Source organism: Salmo salar, chromosome ssa15 (assembly GCF_905237065.1).
Source record: "Salmo salar chromosome ssa15, Ssal_v3.1, whole genome shotgun sequence".
Lineage (NCBI taxonomy): Eukaryota > Metazoa > Chordata > Actinopteri > Salmoniformes > Salmonidae > Salmo > Salmo salar.
The window spans coordinates 72,538,405-72,559,637 of record NC_059456.1 but is presented as its reverse complement, the minus strand read 5'-3'; the positions used below and the strand labels follow the sequence as shown (position 1 = coordinate 72,559,637).

Below are 21,233 nucleotides of genomic sequence, written 5' to 3'. Positions count from 1 at the left end.
TTTCTCAACCAGTTTCACCTGGAATGCTTTCCCAGCAGTCTTGAAGGATTTACCACATATGCTGAGCACTTGTTGGCTGCTTTTCCTTCACTTTGCGGTCAAACTCATCCCAAACCATCTCAATTGAGTTGAGGTCGGTGGTGATTGTGGAGGCCAGGTCATCTGATGCAGCACTCATCCCTCTTCTTCTTGGTCAAATAGCCCTTACACATCCTGAAGGTGTGTTGGGTCATTGTCCTGTGGACTAACAAATGATAGTCCCACTGAGCGCAAACCAGATGGGATGGCGTTTAGCTGCAGAATGCTGTGGTAGTCATGCTGGTTAAGTGTGCCTTGAATTCTAAATAAATCACTGACACTGTCACCAGCAAAGTACCCCCACACCATCACACCTCCTCCTCGATGCTACATGGTGGGAACCACACATGTGGATATCATCTGTTCACCTACTCTGCGTCTCACAAAGACACAGCGTTTGGAACCAAAAATCGCACATTTGGACTCATCAGACCAAAGGACAGATTTCCACAAGTCTAATGTCCATTGCTCGTGTTTCTTGGCCCAAGCAAGTCTCTTCTTCTTATTGGTGTCCTTTAGTAGTGGTTTCTTTGCAGCAATTCGACCATGAAGGCCTGATTCACGCAGTCTCCTAAGAAACAGTTGATGTTGAGATGTGTCTGTTACTTGAACTCTATAAAGCATTTATTCGGGCTGCAATCTGAGGCTGGTAACTCTAATGAACTTATCCTCTGCAGCAGAGGTAACTCTGGGTCTTCCTTTCCTGTGGCGGTCCTCATGAGAGCCAGTTTCATCATAGCGCTTGAGGTTTTTGTGACTGCACTTGAAACTTTCAAAGTTCTTGAAATTTTCTGGATTGACTGACGTTCATGTCTTAAAGTAATGATGGACTGTCGTTTATCTTTGCTTATTTGAGCTGTTCTTGTCATAATATGGACTTAGCCCTCATCTTCTGCATACTACCCCTACCTTGTCACAACACAACTGATTGGCTCAAATGCATTAAGAAGGAAAGACATTCCACAAATTAACTTTTAACAAGGCACACCTGTTAATTGAAATGCATTCCAGGTGACTACCTCATGAAGCTGTTTGAGAGAATGCCAAGAGTGTGCAAAGCTATCATCAAGGCAAAGGGTGGCTATTTGAAGAATCTCAAATGTAATATATATTTTGATTTGTTTAACACTTTTTTGGTTACTAAACTCAGCAAAAAAAGAAACGTAATCTTACTGTCAGCTGCGTTTATTTTCAGCAAACTTAACATGTGTAAATATTTGTATGAACATAAGATTCAACAACTGAGACATAAACTTAACAAGTTCCACAGACATGTGACTAACAGAAATGGAATAATGTGTCCCTGAAAAAAAGGGGGGGGGTCAAAATCAAAAGTAACAGTGTGGCCACCAGCTGCATTAAGTACTGCAGTGCATCTCCTCCTCATGGACTGCACCAGATTTTCCAGTTCTTGCTGTGAGATGTTACCCGACTCTTCCACCAAGGCACCTGCAAGTTCCCAGACATTTCTGGGGGGAATGGCCCTAGCCCTCACCCTCCGATCCAACAGGTCCCAGACGTGCTCAATGGGATTGAGATCCGGGCTCTTCGCTGGCCATGGTAGAACACTGACATTCCTGTCTTGCAGGAAATCACGCACAGAACGAGCAGTATGGCTGGTGGCATTGTCATGCTGGAGGGTCATGTCAGGATGAGCCTGCAGGAAGGGTACCACATGAGGGAGGAGGATGTTTTCCCTGTAATTCACAGCGTTGAGATTGCCTGCAATGACAACAATCTCAGTCCGATGATGCTGTGACACACCGCCCCAGACCATGACAGACCCTTTACCTCCAAATCGACCCCGCTCCAGAGTACAGGCCTAGGTGTAACACGCATTCCTTTGACGAAAAACCCGAATCCGATCATCACCCCTGGTGAGACAAAACCGCGACTCGTCAGGGAAGAGCACTTTCTGCCAGTCCTGTCTGGTCCAGCGACGGTGGGTTTGTGCCATAGGCGACATTGTTGCCGGTGATGTCTGGTGAGGACCTGCCTTACAACAGGCCCACAATCCCTCAGTCCAGCCTCTCTCAGCCTATTGTGGACGGTCTGAGCACTGATGGAGGGATTGTGCATTCATGGTGTAATTCGGTCAGTTGCTGTTGCCATCCTGTACCTGTCCCGCAGGTGTGATGTTCGGATGTACCGATCCTGTGCAGGTCTTGTTACACGTGGTCTGCCACTGCGAGGACAATCAGCTGTCCGTCCTGTCTCCCTGTAGCGCTGTCTTAGATGTCTCACTGTACGGACATTGCAATTTATTGCCTCCTTGCAGCATGCCTAAGGCACATTCACACAGATGAGCAGGGACGCTGGGCATCTTTCTTTTCATGTTTTTCAGAGTCAGTAGAAAGGCCTCTTTAGTGTCCTTACTGTGACCTTAATTGCCTACCGTCCGTAAGATGTTAGTGTCTTAACGACCGTTCCACAGGTTTATGTTCATTACTTGTTTATGGTTCATTGAACAAGCTTGGGAAACAGTGTTTAAAACCTTCACGAAGATCTGTGAAGTTATTTGGATTTTTACGAATTATCTATGAAAGACAGGGTCCTGAAAAAGGTCAGTTTCTTTTTTTGCTGAGTATGTTTTTTATAAGTCAGTAAATGAGTCTGAATGAACTGTTTCGCCGCCAGACAAGGCTCCGCTTATAGCCAGGTGTAGTTTCTTTTTTGTGTTATTTCATTTTGTGTTATTTCATTGTTTTGATGTCTTCACTATTATTCCACAATGTAGAAAATAGTAAAATAAAGAAAAACCCTTGAATGAGTTGGTGTTTTTAAACTTTTGACTGGTACTGTCTATGGACTGCTTGGACTGAAATAAACATACATTGGCAACTTTCAAACAAATACTTTATTTTTTTTAAATAGAAGTCTAATAAATCCCGTTGGTTAAGGGTTGAATAGAAACTACATTCTGGAATGATAAGGAAGACAATATAATGTGACATATCAGCCATCAATGAAAACATCAAACAACCATATTGATGAATAAAAATCTAAATGCTCTCCAGTTATGCAATTTGTTGTTTTGTGGATTAACATTTGAACTCCAAAATGAACTCTTTTGCATATGTCTTAAATTTCACACCATCTATATTACATGAACAGATGCAGTCACTGCACTGGCACACTGTATTACATTGACTTGTGTGTTTCAACATCATATAGTGCTTCTATCACTGTTGCTCTTTGTTTGACAGAACACTATGGACGCACAGTCTTTGATAAGGCTACTGGTAACCAGTAATGTGTTAATCAAATCCATAGTGGTTTGAAATCCGAATGTAACAACTCAGAAGTTATTCAATAGAGATACATTTGAATAGCAGTGTTACAAGAGAGATACAAAATCATACAGTGAACGACATTTAACCAAGATTTGAACGATAAAACTATTGTTCATGTTTTAAAAAATAGACTTTGTGCTCTTTTCATTGACAAATTACCTTTGTTCCATCATCAAAATCAATATCTAACTGCTGAGACTGCAAATATGGTTAATTAAAATCGTGCTCCTGAAACAAATTGAGAATCAATTTCACTCATCACCCAAACACAGGTAATCAAGATTGTGTCGATTCATCAGGTTGTAAAATAAATTTGTGAACTTTATTATGATCTGTGAGTCCCTATTGCTGATTATCATAATTGTCTTAGGATGGTGAACATACTTTTGGTAATGTAGTGTATGTGGACACCTGCTTGTCAAACATTTCATTCCAAAATCATGGACATTAATATGGAGTTGGTCCCCCTTTGGTGCTATAAAAGCCTCCACTTTTCTGGGAAGGCTTTCCACTAGATGTTGGAACATTGCTGCGGGAACTTGCTTCCATTCAGCCACAGCAGCATTAGTGAGGTCGGTCACTGATGGGTGATTGGGCCTGGCTCGCAGTTGGCATTCCAATTCATCCCAAAGGTGAATTGTTCAGGCCAGTCAAGTTCTTCCACACCGATCTCGACAAACCATTTCTGTATGGACCTCGCTTCATGCACGGGGGCATTGTCATGCTGAAACAGGAAAGGTCCTTCCCCAAATTGTTGCCAAAAGTTGTAAGCACAGAATTGTCTAGAATGTCATTCATTGTATGCTGTAGTGTTAAGATTTCCCTTCACTGGAACTAAGGGGCCCAGCCCAAACCATGGAAAAGAGCCCCAGACCATTATTCTTCCTCCACCAAACTTTACAGTTGGCACTATACATTCAGGCAGGTAGTGTTCTTCTGGCATCCGCCAAACCCAGATTCGTCCATTGGACTGCCAGATGGTGAAGTGTGATTCATCACTCCAGAGAGTGCATTTCCACTGCTCCAGAGTCCAATGGCGGTGAGTATTACTGTCCTGTGAAGATCCAAATGGGTCAGATCAGACCAGCTTGGCAATGGATGACAGTAACCAGACCCTCTCTCACCCACAGAAGGGAGGAGGGAGCTGGTGGGGGGTTGACAGCTCACACCCTGTCGTAAATTAAAGGAGAGGAGATCCAGAGAACATTCCTCTCCAAATGAACACCTTTGTCTCCAGAGAATTTTCCTGCAGAAACTCTAATATGTTCTAAAGCGAATACTGGAAAAATATTCCTAACGTGGGGAGTGGTCTAGAGGCGAGCTAAAGAATAATCCTTTCACATGATTTGTTATTTTGTGATGTCATTAAGTGTTATAAAGGAAATATTGTAAATTGAAAAGTATATACACTACATGTATGAAGTCTCCATCCTTTACATTGTATATGAACTATGAAAAAGGTTGAAAGTATTTTTGTTAAGATAGGAATGTGAATTTAGTAGCCATGCGATAATTTGTCTCCTATAATCTTTGCACAATAAGTAGCCACGCCCCGAGTGAGGTCAGAGAGCGTGTCAGCCTGATGGAACCGTCCCTTTCGACCAGAGTGCATAAAAGGGATGAACCAGAACATCACCAGGCTGCAGCTGTACATGTAAAGTGGTTTGAACCCTGAATGCCAACACAAGGTGGAGAAGAAAGCTCCCCTCAGACAATCACTGGTACAGCTGAATAGCTGTCCTAAGAAAGTATCTAGAAAAGCTTATTTAAGTGGGACCATTCTACTACTCTTCAAACCATCCTATTCTACTACTCTTCTCAAATCACCTTATTCCGCTAATCATCACCAATGGGAACCGTCGACATGGCTGGCTAGCCCATCTTCCAAGGAGCATCTTCCAGAGTGAACAACAGTAGAAGACAGGGGAGGGCGAGACCCCTTTTGGACAATCAGAGCCTTACAAGCGTGCCGCTGAAAGGCCCAACACCCTTCCTAAGGTTCCGACAGAGATCCACAGCGTACGAAGACATATAAAAGTAAATACATTCATGATTTCTTACTCCAAACTGCCGGCGATTCGTGTGCAAAGTATATGATTACAGTGAGAGTAGTTCCTAAAATGTATCAACGATAAGTGTCTCTTTCTCTCCCTCTCCATGTTGTTGTGTAAGAAGCAGCCATATGTTGTGTCAGTCCGCTAGGGACCTTTTCCTAATGTATTAAGTGTGTATGTTTATCCTGTGTTATCATTTAGTTAGCTAGTAAATAAATTATTAAACCAATTTGTGTAGTACTGAATCATAAGTAAGGCTGGGTTTTCTGCAGATGCAGGAGGTTACGACTGTTCAGAATGATGATATGATACGAGGTTATGATTAATACATTGACTGTTTTATGGATGTGATAGGTAAAGTTTAAATTGGGAGATGGTAACTCTTTCAACAACTGCTCTCGTGGTGCCCCAAATTCCTAATGAGTTAATTGTTACATGATTAATTTAATAGGGTAACAATTAAACATAGTTAGTTGATTAGATAAATAACAGTCATCAGATTAATGAAAGTAAAGTCACGACACACCACTCCAGCCAACGCTTGGCATTGCGCATGGTGATCTTAGGCTTGACTGAGGCTGCTCGGCCATGGAAACCCATTTCATGAAGATCCCATTGCTTCCAGAGGCAGTTTGGAACTCGGTAGTGAGTAATGCAACCGAGGACAGATGATATTTATGTGCTTCAGCACGTTTCCACTTCATAATAACAGCACTTACAGTTGACCGGGGCAGCTCTAGCAGGGCAGAAATCTGACGAACTGACTTGTTGGAAAGATGGCATCCTATGATGATGCCACGTTGAAAGTCACTGAGCTCTTCAGTAAGGCCATTCTACTGCCAATGTTTCTCTATGGAGATTGCATGGCTGTGTGCTCAATTGTATACACCTGTCAGCAACTGGAGTGGCTGAAATAGCCAAATCTACTAATTTGAAAGGGTGTCCACATACTATTGTATATATAGTTTATGTCATCAGGCAAAATTAAATATCAGATAAACAAACTGTGACAGGATATGATTTTTCCTGATGAACCACAAATTCCTGTTTGTTTTTTTACATTACCCTCCATTTAATTGAAACGGATTAATTCAAGTTTCAGCATTTCAAGCTAATGAATCAGAAACCTTCCATGTCACCTCTGACACTAAGGTGTATATGTGTTTGTGTGTGTGTGTGTGTGCGTAGGCCAGCCCAACCTTACAGTAATTCGTTATACATTGGTGAGGACTTGGGCTACGCAGCTCAATGTCAAATTGAAATTTTGAAGGATGTTTTCACTGTCAGCCTTTTGGCCTCATAAAGAATTCATATGCTCTGTGGAATCAGTGAAAGACACCCCCCCCCCCCATGTCTCATTGAATAACCTCATGATAACCTGTACACAATGGCAACCACAAATAAAGACAGTGGCTTACACGTTCAATCTAAAAAGTAACAAAAAAGGCATAAAATACAAATCAACCACTATTAGAAAACCTAGAAATACATTGGCCTAGAGAGACTCACAGGTAACTTTGCATTGTAACTCTGTGTCTCTTGTCGTTAATCTCTCTCAGAATCGGACTTCCACACGGTTTCCTTGTGTCTGGAATCTAGGTTTCTAGATCATTCCAGCCAGCCAAGGAGGAAGGAATAGTCCCAGTGTTCCCAGTATACACACTAGTACAAACATCCAGAGAAATATCCTGTCAATGACCATGGCCACATACTTCCAGTCCTCCTTTACCTGATAGAGAAGAAGAAAAGAGATGAGATGGTCATTTCGAATATCCACACCACACCGCACATACATTTTACAGGCTGTCAATTTCTGCCCTTGATTGATTTCTCGCGAATGGATGATTTTTTTCATTACAAGGGGAAGCTATCCCTTCAATGTCAGTCATTCCCAGCTTGCTTATGAAATATTCAGGACAACATTGTAAAGCCTTATTTGTTTCAAAGAGAAGCATACACTGGCTAGAGCTCCTGGCCATATACTTCAGCTACATTGTGCTACTATCTTTTGCAGAGACCACCAATCTTTGCCTTGGATATGCCCTGGCTTGTTTATTCAGCAGCTTCTCTTCACAGTAGAAACAATCCTCGATTGCTAATCAAAGCTTGTCTGTGTCACACCTGTTTGCCTATGACTCTCATCTATCGATATATCTTTACCAAGGACATCAAAGTGATTTCCTGCCTATTGGTTTTCTGCTCGCAATACCACGACCCTGTTGTGCTTCAAAAGAAAACACAGGAACCTTGTCTCAAGGACACCTGGAAAGGCTTGTATTTTCAAATTTAGGGGAGCGGCCATCCATTAAATATGAAGGAATGGATTTGGCAAGGTAGTGAGAAAAGTCTCAAATGCCATTTTTTCTGAATACCCCAGAGCTAAACCTTACTTTTACCTAAAGACTTTTCATGTGGATCATGACTACAATATACAGTATATCAGGGGTCTCCAACCTTTTCTAGCATTACTTAAAAAAAATGAAACGTGTGGCGAGCTACTTGTTTTTTGGTAGCTTTCAAATAGGTACATTCTTCTCCTGTCCCCTGCAACTCTTCCCCGGGTCTTTAGTGTACAAGATAAAGTAGTCCACTATGTTTTCTGTCAATATACCTGGTAAAATAGTGGTTAATAAACAACTCTAAGGGGGGCCCCATAAAATCTGTTTTATATTTTCCCAAATTACGTTTTAATTATAATTCTTTTTACTCTCAAAATTACAATTGTTCCTTGAGAAACAACGAAATTTGATGTTCTGAGTCCTTGTCAATGCTTAAATCACATAAGACAATTTTTTTTGAAAACTAACAAATAGATTTTTGAGTAATTTCCCTTAAATTGTGCATCTAACCCTATTACAGGGGCTGAGTCACTGGCTTACTGGTGCTCTTCCATGCCGTCCCTAGGAAGGGTGCGTCACTTGAGTGGGTTGAGTGACGTGATATTCCTGTCCGGATTGGCGCCCCCCTTGGGTTGTGCCGTGGTGGAGATCTTTGTGGGCTATACTCGGCCTTGTCTCAGGATGGTAAGTTGGTGGTTGAAGATATCCCTCTAGTGGTGTGGGGGCTGTGCTTTGGCAAAGTGGGTGGGGTTATATCCTGCCTGTTTGGCCCTGTCCGGGGGTATTGTCGGACGGGGCCACAGTGTCTCCCGACCCCTCCTGTCTCAGCCTCCAGTATTTACGCTGCAGTAGTTTATGTGTCAGGGGGCTAGGGTCAGTCTGTTATTTCTCCTGTCTTATCCGGTGTCCTGTGTGAATTTAAGTATGCTCCCTCTAATTCTCTAATTCTCTCTTTTTCTCTTTTTCTCTCTTTTTCTCTCTCTCTTTCTTTTTTCTCTTTCTCTCTCTTGGAGGACCTGAGCCCTAGGACCATGCCTCGGGACTACCTGGCCTGATGACTACTTGCTGTCCCCAGTCCACCTGGTCGTGCTGCTGCTCCAGTTTCAACTGTTCTGCCTGCGGCTATGGAACCCTGACCTGTTCACTGGACGTGCTACCTGTCCCAGACCTGCTGTTTTCAACTCTCTAGAGACAGCAGGATACTCTGAATGATCGGCTATGAAACGCCAACTGACATTTACACCTGAGGTGCTGACCTGTTGCACCCTCGACAACCACTGTGATTATTATTATTTGACCCTGCTGGTTTTAGGCTGGGTTTCTGTACAGCATTTTGTAATATCAGCTGATGTAAGAAAGGCTTCATAAATACATTTGATTGATTGATCAAGCATGTGAGGAATGTGCCGGTCTAGCAACGGTTCTGTACTGCTGTTGCTCATTTCATGGCAAAGTTTGCAAATAACAAATAATAGATACAAATGATGTACTTACTCATGAAATACTTCTGCCAGGTAAGTGTACTTTGCAGTTAACATTTAATTGAGACAGTTTTGTGGAAAGTATGTCTGTCAACCCACAAGGCGGTTATCAAATCAACTGGCTACACATGTAGTGAAAGACAAATATTGCTGAAAATGTATTGGCTGATAATGTGTTAGGTTTGGCTTTTTAAGCCAATAGTGGCAAACCGGGGTAGGAGAATGTCAATGTTTTGTTGATTTGATAGTAGCTGGGAGCTTGTGGTGTCTGATACTTGTGAGATTTGTTTATGACAGTTTGCAATGGAAAGCGTGACAATTGCATGTATTTTCAGAATTGTTTGGCGAGCTACTCATCTGTGGGCTGCAAGCTACAGTACTAGTAGCTTGCGATCGACCTGTTGGAGACCCCTGCAGTATATCAAGTCATAGAGTAACCTTGCAACAAGATCTTCATAGAAGACAATGGTACTTTCAACATTGAGAGAATGTTATTAAAACCATTTAAGGTTCATAAGGAAATTAAGGAACTCTGACAGAAAAGGTAATGTCAACAAACTCACTGAGAAGTCGGCGTCCTCTGCCCTGAGGTGGTCAGCGATGTACTGCACACCCTCAATGGCCCTTCTCATCGACGGGGATATTCTGGGGACCATGGTTTCCCGGATCACTAGATCAACGGTGGGCTCTGTGGAGGAGGCTCTAGCTAGTTGGTCTAGCAGGACCTGTCTCTTTAGCCTTCCTTCACCTACAGCCTCTCGGCCCTTGCCACCACCAGCAATCCCACCCCCTTCCTCGTGCAGGCAGCAGTACTGGAAGCTGTGGGAGCGGCAGCGGTGCCCGACCCTTTGGGGGGGCTCCCAGTTAGGCTCCCTCTGGTGGTCAAACACATGCTCTACACTGTGGCTCCGCCCGGTGGGGGACAGTATTCGTGGCTCGTCCCGGGGAAGAGAGTGGACTGGACCCAGGGGACCCAGCGGCAGAGACGGGGGAGAGGAGGACGGAGTGGAGGAGTGGGTTGAGCAGGACAAAGGGGAGGCGGTGTTCCCGAGCTTGCCAGGCTCCTCCAGGAGGATGGAGTACTGGCTGGAAGGGGAGCGGCAGAAGAGCTGGGGGGCCTTGAGAGGGTGCTCCTCTAAGGGCAGGCCCTGGGTAGGAGAGGGAGATGGTGAAGGGGAAAGGGCCAGGATGTTGGAGCTGTCAGAGGGGGTGGCAGGCAGTGTGTGTCCCAGCTGTCCTAGCTGTCCTAGCCCTGTTTCCACCCCGGCCCAGAAACACTGCGACTGACTAACTGCTGTCGAGGAGCTGGTCCGGTGCATCATCTCAATCAGCTTCCGGCAGTTCTGCTTGGCGGTGGCTGGTGGACGCTTCATGAAAAGCACACGAGGCACCAGGTCTAGGAAGACCCGGCGCACCCAGTGCGGCATGCCGTGGGTACGCGGCGAGCGGTGGTGCACGTTGAGCACAAAGACGGTGATGATGATCGAGAGGGTGACGAAGATCATTGTGAAGAGGAGGTACTCGCCGATGAGTGGGATGACCAGCGAGGTAGACGGGATGATCTCGGTAATGAGCAAGAGGAAGACGGTGAGAGACAGCAACACAGAGATACACAGGGTGATCTTCTCGCCACACTGGGAGGGCAGATAGAAGACCAAGACAGTCAGACAGGAGATCAACAGACATGGTATAATCAGGTTGATGGTGTAGAAGAGCGGCAGCCTGCGGATGATGAAGTAATAGGTGATGTCGGGGTAGATCTCGGTGCAGCACTCGTACTTCTTGGTGTTGTACTTGCCCACGGCGTTGATGATGACCCACTCGCCACTCTCCCAGTAGTCCATCTGGTCCACATCACTGGCTATGCTGATCAAGTCGATCTTGGCACGGTCGTAAGTCCATGATCCAAACTTCATCTTGCAGTTCTGCTGGTCGAAGGGGAAGAAGGTGACGTCAATGCTGCAGGAGGACTTGTAGATGGCCGGCGGCATCCACTTGATGCGTCCGTCGTAGAACAGGTGGGCCTTGGTCAGGTGGGTCACCGCGAAGTCACCATCAGCGCTACAGAGGAAATACATTAGAGAAGTAGCAACCCCTTGAATGTGTTATTCATGCAATATCATCATTGGAAATATGGCAGTTACTTTAAGGATTTAGTCTACAAACACTATATGGACCATTTACATTTTTTTTTACTTTGCGTGCATTTCTTAAGTCAGCATTGGTTTCCAGACTTAAATTAGCACTATATCATTTGTGAAGAATTTAACAGATCCAAACCCAGTGTTATTCATGAACAATTTTACACAATACAACACTATATTATCACTGACTGCATGTTCAGGTACAATAAGGAACACACCAACAAACACCATTTTTGAGGAACAAAACTACAAAATGCATGTACTCATGAACTGAGTTTGCGATATTCCCAAATGCATTTTCCCTGCCTGCTGCCAACAGTAAATGTAATTTGTGTACTACTAATAATTGACTGAGCTTTGAACTCATGCTTCCATGTTTGCTTGGACTATTTTCACATTAGACCACACATGTTAATTTATTGATTTCATGAAACCAAAAGTCTGGATGCCATGAACTGCGAAAGGTGATGATGTTTCTTTGTGATATCCAATCATTCACAAATGTCTGTATGGTTCACCTAGCCACCAGCCCGGTTATGAAAACCCAGCTGCAGGTTAGAAACCCAATCTAGCTATCCTTATCAGTTTACTGTCCTTTTACAGAATGTAAAATGTGTCCAACAATGGGTATCAGTCAAAGGGGGACATGTTGTCTTTGACCTCCCAAAGCACATCCAATCACATTTTGTCCTCTATTCCCCTCCTAGTCTATTGCATTGTGCAATGTAATAAATCAAATACGTTTTGTTTATGACCAGGCTCATTTTGACTGACCTCTCTCAGATCTATTTTAGCCAAATTAAGTAATGACATAGGACAAAAGATTTGGCTCGATGCTTAAACATATTTCCAGCTGTTCTAATACTCATCCCATTTGTTGTGAAGGGATTTCACCGACCTCAATCGTTACTCATCAAAACAGCGGTCTATATAAGACAATATACATAAGCCGGTCTGGTTTTCCTTTTTCGTTCAGTCCACGCATTCGGTTTCACTCTATAACGGTGACGAACCGTGACAATCAGTCTACTCCGGAGAACACTTGAGGGGGCAAAAGCGAGGGGCTGAGGGCACAACTACTAAATACACCCCATATGTTCACTATTGGAATGACTCTTGAGAGTTGAACTGCGGGACAGACCAAGCAAAAAAGGAAAATTGGAATTCGGAGTCAGAATTTGGAATCGAAAATGCATCAGTCAATATTGAAGTCTTTCATAACGAGTTGCTGTCCAGCTGTCAAACTATTACACTGTTAGTTTCGGTACACCTTAGGCAACTTGTTTGAAGTGAAGGATTGCCTAAAAACAAGTACTTTACTTGTTATAAAGCACAATATCAGGCCTCCAAATGATTTCCGAGGGGATGCGGATGGAGGTGACATTCTCATACTCCTCTGGGTTCCAGCGGAGTTTATAATCATTCCACTCCTGCGGGGAATAAAGATGAAATATTATATTCATGTAGGCACGTTACATTACAAAGAATATATGTCAAAGGTAAATGTGAAATACAATCATGGCAATTGCTCTTGCCGTGACCGCACTCTCCGAGGGTGTGTTGGGATATGTAAAAAATACATTTTCATTTCACACATGCATATAATACACACTTAGATAAGCACCCACCTAATTATAATTATTTTTTAATTATAGTTCATAGAGATCTATTATATTATATTCTATTTGTGTTCTATTTAATTCTATGGCCCAGTTAATGTACAATGGAGCTCTGCATTTGATTCGAACGTACTTGTTTCACCCAGACGTTGGTCGTCATCATCTGGTTCTTCTCGTCCTGTTTGCACAAAAAGAAGGATGGAGTTGAAGGGTGTACCGTAAAAAAATGTAAATAAATATAAATATACTGTGCCTTCGGAAGGTATTCAGACCCCTTGACTTTTCCAAATGTTGTTACATTACAGCCTTATTCTAAAATGGATTAAGTAAAAATAAATCCTCAGCAATCTATACACAATACCCCATAATGACAAAGCATAAACAGGTTTTTAGAAATGTTGCACATTTATTAAGAATTAAAAACTAAAATTCCCATTTACATTAGTAATAAGATCCTTTGCTATTAGACTCGAAATTGAGCTCAGGTGCATCCTGTTTCCATTGATCATCCTTGAGATGTTTCTACAACTTGATTGGAGTCCACCTGTGGTAAATTTAATTGATTGGACATGATTTGGAAAGGCACACACCTGTCTATATAAAGTCCCACAGTCGACAGTGCGTGTCAGAGCAAAAATCAAGTCATGAAGGAATTGTCTGTAGAGCTCCAAGACAGGATTGTGTCGAGGCACAGATCTGGGGAAGGGTACCAAAAAATGTCTGCAGCATTGAAGGTCCCCAAGAACACAGTGGCCTACATCATTCTTCAATGGAAGAAGTTTGGAACCACCAAAACTCTTCCAAGAGCTGGCCGCCCAGCCAAACTGAGCAATCGGGGGAGAAGGGCCTTCATCAGGGAGGTGACCAAAACCCTATGGTCACTCTGACAGAGCTCTAGAGTTCCTCTGTGGAGATGGGAGAACCTTCCAGAAGGACAACTCTCTCTGCAGCACAGTTGCAGGCACATAACAGCCCAGTTGCAGTTTGCCAAAAGGCACCTAAAGTCTCTCAGACCATGAGAAACAAGATTCTCTCAGACCATGAGAAACCTGGCACCATCCCTACGGTGAAGCATGGTGGTGGCAGCATCATGCTGTGGTGATGTTTTTCAGCGGCAGGGATTAGTCAGGATCAAGCCAAAGATGAATGAAGCAAAGTACAGAGAGATCCTTGATGAAAACCTGCTCCAGAGCGATCAGGACCTCCGACTGGGGAGAAGGTTCACCTTCCAACAGGACAACAACCCTAAGCACACAGCCAAGACAACGCAGTAGTGGCTTCGGGACAAGTCTCTGAATGTCCTTGAGTGGCCCAGCCAGAGCCCTGACTTGAACCCGATCGAACATCTCTGGAGAGACCTGAAAATAGCAGTGCAGCAACGCTCCCCATCCAACCTGACAGAGCTTGAGACGAACTGAAGAGAAGAATGGGAGAAACTCCCCAAATACAGATGTGCCAAGCTTGTAGCGTCATACCTATGAAGGCTCAATACTGTAATCGTTGCCAAATACTTATGTAAATGTGTTATTTTTTATTTAAAAAATATATAAATTGGCTAAAATGTCTAAAAACCTGTTGTTGCTTTGTCATATTAGGGGTATTGTGTGTACGTTGATGAGGGGAAAAAAACTATTGAATCAATTTTAGACTAACGTAACAAAATGTGGAAAAAGTCAAGGGGTCTGAATACGTTACAAAGGCGCTGTGTGTACGTATATATATATATATATATATATATATTTTTTTTTTTCTTCCAAAAACATTCTTACTCTATAGAGACATAAGGTCACACAAATATTTAGGGAGATTGCACTGCTTTGCCTCAAATGACCTATTAATGTTAACTTTGGTGTGGGAGGTAGCCTAGCAGTTAGAGTGTTGGGACAGTAACCAAAAGGTGGAAAAATCTGCTGTTCTGCCCTCACAACAACTGCTCCCTGGGAGTCAATGATGTGGACCTTGATTAAGGCAGCCCCCCGCACCTCTCTTTGTGTTAAAACTGCAATATGTAATTTAGTGGGAGTCCCGACCAAATTCATATTGAAATCTGCGTTATAGATCTGTTATTTTCATTGAAAGCAAGTCTAAGAAGAGGTAGATCAGTTCTATGTGCGCTATTTCAATTCTTGCCATTCTTAAGTTTATTTTTTGCGTCTTTTACTAGGTTTTGTACATCGGCTTCAAATGAGCTGAAAACACAATATTGTGGGTTATTGAAAATATATTTCACAGCGGTTTAGATGGTACAATGATAAACTGAAATTAGGCAAACTATTAGAATTTTTGCAACCAGGAAATGGTGGAGCGATTTCTGCATATTGAACCTTTAAATGCAGAAGACACATTTCGGTTGAATGCATTCAGTTGTGCAACTGACAAGGTATCCCTTTCCCTCCTCTCAACATTATTTTCAAGATGTTCCAAGATGAACATTTGGGTTAAAGTATGCATAGTGGTGAATCATGTATGATAATACAGTCCTGTAAAGCATTTTGAAAACCCAAACAACATGCTACCCACAAGTGCTTGTTGAATTTCTAATGATCAGCTTTTTGGTCCCTAAACGCCTATGTCCTATTTGTCCCAAGAAAGCCATATGCTTCATGACTAAGTTACAAAATAAACATTAGACAAATGTGTGAATACAACACAATGTAACATTCCTTTTGAAAAAAAAATCTGCCTGTGTTCTCTGCTCACAAGTCTTTGGCCGGTAATTCTAGCCAGAAATTACTCTTTAGAGGCAGCAAAGCAGGCAAGTGGAGAGAGTAAGCCTTTTAATTGTGTGTCAACATTGTGAGGACCGTCCCCTTAGGAAACATGGTACACAAGTTTAATCTAAAGCTTTTAATTAATGAGTTAAAGGCTGTGAAGACCAATGATTGTATTTGCCTTTTAAAATCCAACTCGCTGTATAGGTTTATTACAGTCTCTGGAGTCAATAACTTTCTCATAGTTTCTAGGGGGGAGACAAGCGCTTTAAAATTCTTGAAATGAAGGGTCCTGGCATAGGTCTTGCCCCTGAGACATGGCTATAGACTCATATGGTTTCACAACCAGTCTACAACCATGTTTCAGCCTATCAATAAGACTAAAACAGATCAAGTCATGTTTAAAACAATTATATTGCACTACAGTGTGGCCAAACACAGTGAATCCTAACTTCTACCTAAATCACTAGTTTCCTTTTGACACGTGGAAATTTGACTGAAGTTTAAGTTAAAGATTTCACCCCAGTGCATCTGTCAATCACAACAAAATTATGTGAATAACTATAGGAGTCGTTTGAGTTTGCTAACCACGTCGATAAGCTGGGCGATGGAGAGGCCAAAGTGGACCAGCACCACGTCTGAGGTGTTGGCCACAGGCCGGGACAGCTTGTTGTAGTGGGCAAACAGGTTCTTGAGAAGCCTCTCCTCAGCGGCATGGGCAGCATGGAAAGCATGGACCCGGGGTCCACCAAGAGGACACACTGGGGGGAGGAAGAAAGACAATAGTCAGGGTGTCTAGTTCCACACACAGCTTTGGAGAACAACAAGTTACTGCATTTTGGTACAGTATCAAATGAAAGTGTTTGAAAATAGATCTTAGGCCACTGCTTACTTGGGCTACAGACAGTGGACAAGTGAATGCTTAGGCTGTCCCTCTGTGAAATACATATTCTTTATCATTAACTCAATAACCTACTATCGTCACTTTTCTACTGATATTTTTGTTTCAGGGTATTAATATTATGTAATGAAAAACATATACCCATGTGGAATCAGGAAGTAAACCGTTGTCTTTTCATACAAGTCAGACAACAATCATCTAGTATCTTACTCCTGATGCTTGGCTAGTACCTACCAACTATTTTGCTACTTTGATTTGACATTACCATCATTATCTCCTTCTGGAGAGCTCATTCCTATCATTAACTCCTTCTGGAGAGCTCATTCCCATCATTAACTCCTTCTGGAGAGCTCATTCCCATCAGAAACTCCTTCTGGAGAGCTCATTCCCATCATTATCTCCTTCTGGAGAGCTCATTCCCATCATTAACTCCTTCTGGAGAGCTCATTCCCATCATTAACTCCTTCTGGAGAGCTCATTCCCATCATTAACTCCTTCTGGAGAGCTCATTCCCATCATTAACTCCTTCTGGAGAGCTCATTCCCATCAGAAACTCCTTCTGGAGAGCTCATTCCCATCATTAACTCCTTCTGGAGAGCTCATTCCCATCAGAAACTCCTTCTGGAGAGCTCATTCCCATCATTAACTCCTTCTGGAGAGCTCATTCCTATCATTAACTCCTTCTGGAGAGCTCATTCCCATCATTAACTCCTTCTGGAGAGCTCATTCCCATCATTAACTCCTTCTGGAGAGCTCATTCCCATCATTAACTCCTTCTGGAGAGCTCATTCCCATCATTATCTCCTTCTGGAGAGCTCATTCCTATCATTAACTCCTTCTGGAGAGCTCATTCCCATGTCTATTCTCCTTTTTAGATTCTTGGATTCTTTTAACCTTTACACATACTTTTGCATTGGACCTTTAACTCCCTGACATTTAAACTCAGAGTACAATCCTGTGTGTCATCTAAAAAGAGAGATCTATTAGACGCAGAAATTGAGAGGTCACACATATGCAACACTGCATACAAACTGTAGACCCCACCCCTCCCACCACCAAAAGCTCATATCTTATAATGAGTTTCTCTCAAGCAGACAGCCATCGTAAAAACAGCTCTTTGCATTTGGATAGGAGGTGTAATCTGAAAGAGGGGGACCTCTGCTGAGTGTTGGCATATGGTAACATAAGACAGTATCAGATCGAGAGAGAGAAGGAAGCAGAAGAGGATCAAAAAGAGGAATGAAGGCTGAAGGCAGTTGGAGTACATTGTTTCTCTCTCTCTTTTCTTTCTTCCCCTCTCTCCCTCTCTTTTCTTTCTTCCCCTCTCTCTCTCTCCTCTCTCTCGCGCTCTCTCGTCTCAGCCGCTCTCTCTCACTATCTCATCCTCTCTCTCTTTCCCCCCTCTCTCTTTCCCCTAACTCTCTCTTTCTCCGTCCCTCCCCTTCTCTTTCCCTCCCATTCGGCTCAGATGAGTGAACTCAATTACATCCCTCCTTTTTAGAATCGGCTCACATAGCAGGGAGGATGACCTAACGATGTCTGAGAACAATTAGGAGAGGAGTGAGAGCAAAGTCTGGGGGATGTTTAAGCCCAGTCTTTTATTTATTCATTATTTCTATGCCATTGCACATGTATTGAGTACTGTACATACACAGCCCTATAGGATGTTAATTGCCAAATATAACAGACTTCTGCAAAGATACCTAAGTGTGAACATTAACAATGGTGAGTCGGTGACACAGTGCATCTTAGCATGCTGCCCGTACACTCAGGTCCTCATCTCCACTCAATCAAAGCTGATGGGCTGTCCTTCAGTTGCCTGAAATCTGGCATCCTCTTCTATTTTTAATGGCTCAGGATCAATAACGTATTAAATGGATATACTTATTTTTTCTTCTCTCCGTTTACACCTGGATCTGCTTGACATGTCCAGACACCGGACAACCTTGAGACGCGTCAGGGAAACCTTTCATTCCAATAACTGCTGGGAGGGACAGGTATGTTTGTCCCTATCGTTGGATTTTGACTTACAAGCTTTGTCGCAGACAAAACAAGAGATATGCATCCTGCATGGCTTCTCAATAGATACAAGTTTATTTTCAACACTGAGGGTAGGTGTCTGTATCAGTCTTATTTTGGCTCTTGATAGACTGTTCTTTACAATGGTCTCTATCCATTTCTTAGCCACTACTTACTGGCAAAGACAACATTTAAACAATAAGGTCATAAGAACATCCCTTAGCCTTGGTATATTGGCCATATATCACAAATCCCCGAGGTGCCTTATTGCTATAATAAACTGGTTACCAACATAATTAGAGCAGTAAAAATACATGTTTTGTCAAACCTGTGATATACGGTCTGAAAAACCACGGCTATCAGCCAATCAGCATTCAGGGCTTGAACCACCCAGTTTATAATTTCTCTTAAACGATTATCATCATCCTCACTGTGTAATTGTGAATGAAATCTGTTTACTGTAAAACAATGACTTCTTTTAACTGACACAACTAAATGAAAATCTACTGTATATCTGAATGTGACTGGTAAAGACTGGTATGGGTCTCTCCTGTAAAATACATTTGTGCTGTCCAGGGACACATATAAAATAAGTGGTTTCCTTTGGCTTGCATGAATATTAAGTGTACCCAAATCTGTCCTCCTTATGATGAATTTGTTTTCATTAGTCAATAGTGTATGCACAGCACAGGAGGCTGCTGAGAGGACGGCAGCTCATAATAATGTCTGGAACGGAGCGAGTGGAATGGTATCAAACACATGGAAACTAGCCGTTACCACAAGCCCATCCTCCCCAATTAGACGGTGTCATCAACCTACTGTGATGCACACCATATTCCAACTCCCTCACAACAACTGAGTCCAAACAACAAGCACAACAGGGAATCCGTCTCTCAAAAGCAGGCTTAAAATCAACATGATCCATAATGAAAATGTGTCATTGCAAATCATTGTGATAAACACCTGATATAGTGTGGGGTTTATATGTTTGAGAATATTTGATATGACATTTGTTATTGATCACATTACAAATATACACATCTGTAACATACGATTCATGTTTTATCATGACATAATCTAAACAATTTATAATCTATAGGAAACTGTAACGTCAAGTCCAACAAGCATGTCAATGATCAGCCTATAAACTGAAACTCACAGAGACAACATCAATTAAAGGTCGAATTTCACAAGACTTTACCTTGAGAAGGATGCACGAAGAAAAGTGTGCTCAGCAAGCGTAAGCACCTGGAAAGATTCATAGTGCATACGCTAATGTGTAGTTTCCAGTAGTCAACTATCTCCTATATTTGGTGGGCTTCGGTCTTTTCAAAGGGTGTCAAATCCCCTTTAATCAACTTGCATAAATGTTCTACCAGTTGGATGTGGGATGGCTTGTCCAACCCTGTCAAGTCGCCAACAAAACAGAAAGGTAGTAGATAGATGGTTAAGATCTCCTACAGTCTTTGGTTGGAGACAAAGTAGAGCTAAAATCAGTCTTGGAGTCTTCGTGAAGGACGTGCCGCTTCTCCATCTGCATGTTTCTCCTCTCAGTGACCAGCTGGCTAGTATACATGAATATGAATGACCACAAGCCCTTCTGTTCTGTCCCTTAACTCACCATCTCAAAGTCTCTCCTCGATCCCATGGAATCCTCAAGCCAAGTGTGGCTCCCCACTCTCTCTTTCATTACCTCTCTCTCTCTATCCTCCTCCTCCCCGCCACCTCTAATATCTCTCTCTCTCCTCGCTCTCCTTTCTCTCCTCTCTCTCTCTGCTCACACTCTCTTTCCCTCTCTGCTCACACTCACACTCTATCAGTTGATTTTGTTTTTTTAACCTGTGTGTCATGATCGCATCTGGTGGGATAGACAAAATAAACATGTGGACGATGGTGCACGCACTCGCGTGTCTGGTGTAGTCAGCATGTTACCCTTGAGTTCTAACGTCCAAATTCTGTCCACAGTCCATCCGTTTGTTTTCACCTCCAGAAATACTATATCCTCTTTATCCTGTCTTACCTTTCATCCTGAATGATATATCTTCATCTTCCTCCCCCTTTCCTTCCTCCCTCTTTCTCACTTGACATAGTCCTCTCTCTAGCCCTAGCTGTCTCTATGCAGCATCTCAACTCCCCCCTTAGACAGATAAAGCCTAATATTTTTGGGACCAAATGCTCCCCTATCACTCCATTCTACACATTCCATATGCTGGCATACTGTAGTTTCAGCTCATTGGCAAAGATGGGCATAATAAATATATATATATATATATATATATATATATATATATATATATATATATATATATATATATATATATAGAGGCCTTTCATAGTCAAGAGGTGAGCATGAACCATACAGCTTTTCACTTTTTGATGTACTCACCTTGCATTGCAAGGATGATTAAAAAAAAAGACATGGTATCGACATTGAATAGCTGAAAAGGGTGCTCAGACAGAAGAAAATGGTTTTAAAAGAAGCTTCAATCAAGCGTTATCCATTTACCTTACAAGGTCCGCTTCAGCGAAAACCCTGCATTGAAAACTATTGAACAGTGTAGTTAGGAAATAGGAGTGGCGTGATGACTAAGAAG

At 42.6% G+C, this 21,233-nt stretch overlaps 1 protein-coding gene across 1 annotated transcript; it reads right to left on the bottom strand.

The window, feature by feature from the left end:
* Positions 1–6,331: 6,331 nt before the first annotated feature.
* On the bottom strand, positions 6,332–20,302 carry chrna4b (cholinergic receptor, nicotinic, alpha 4b). Its single transcript, XM_014146104.2, has 6 exons — positions 19,841–20,302; positions 16,308–16,480; positions 13,142–13,186; positions 12,710–12,819; positions 9,809–11,306; positions 6,332–7,154 (listed from the first exon to the last, which is right to left on the bottom strand). The coding sequence occupies exons 1-6, from the start codon at positions 19,899–19,901 to the stop codon at positions 7,029–7,031; spliced, it is 2,013 nt and encodes a 670-aa protein (XP_014001579.1). The 5' UTR covers positions 19,902–20,302; the 3' UTR covers positions 6,332–7,028.
* Between the last annotated feature and the right edge of the window lie 931 nt (positions 20,303–21,233).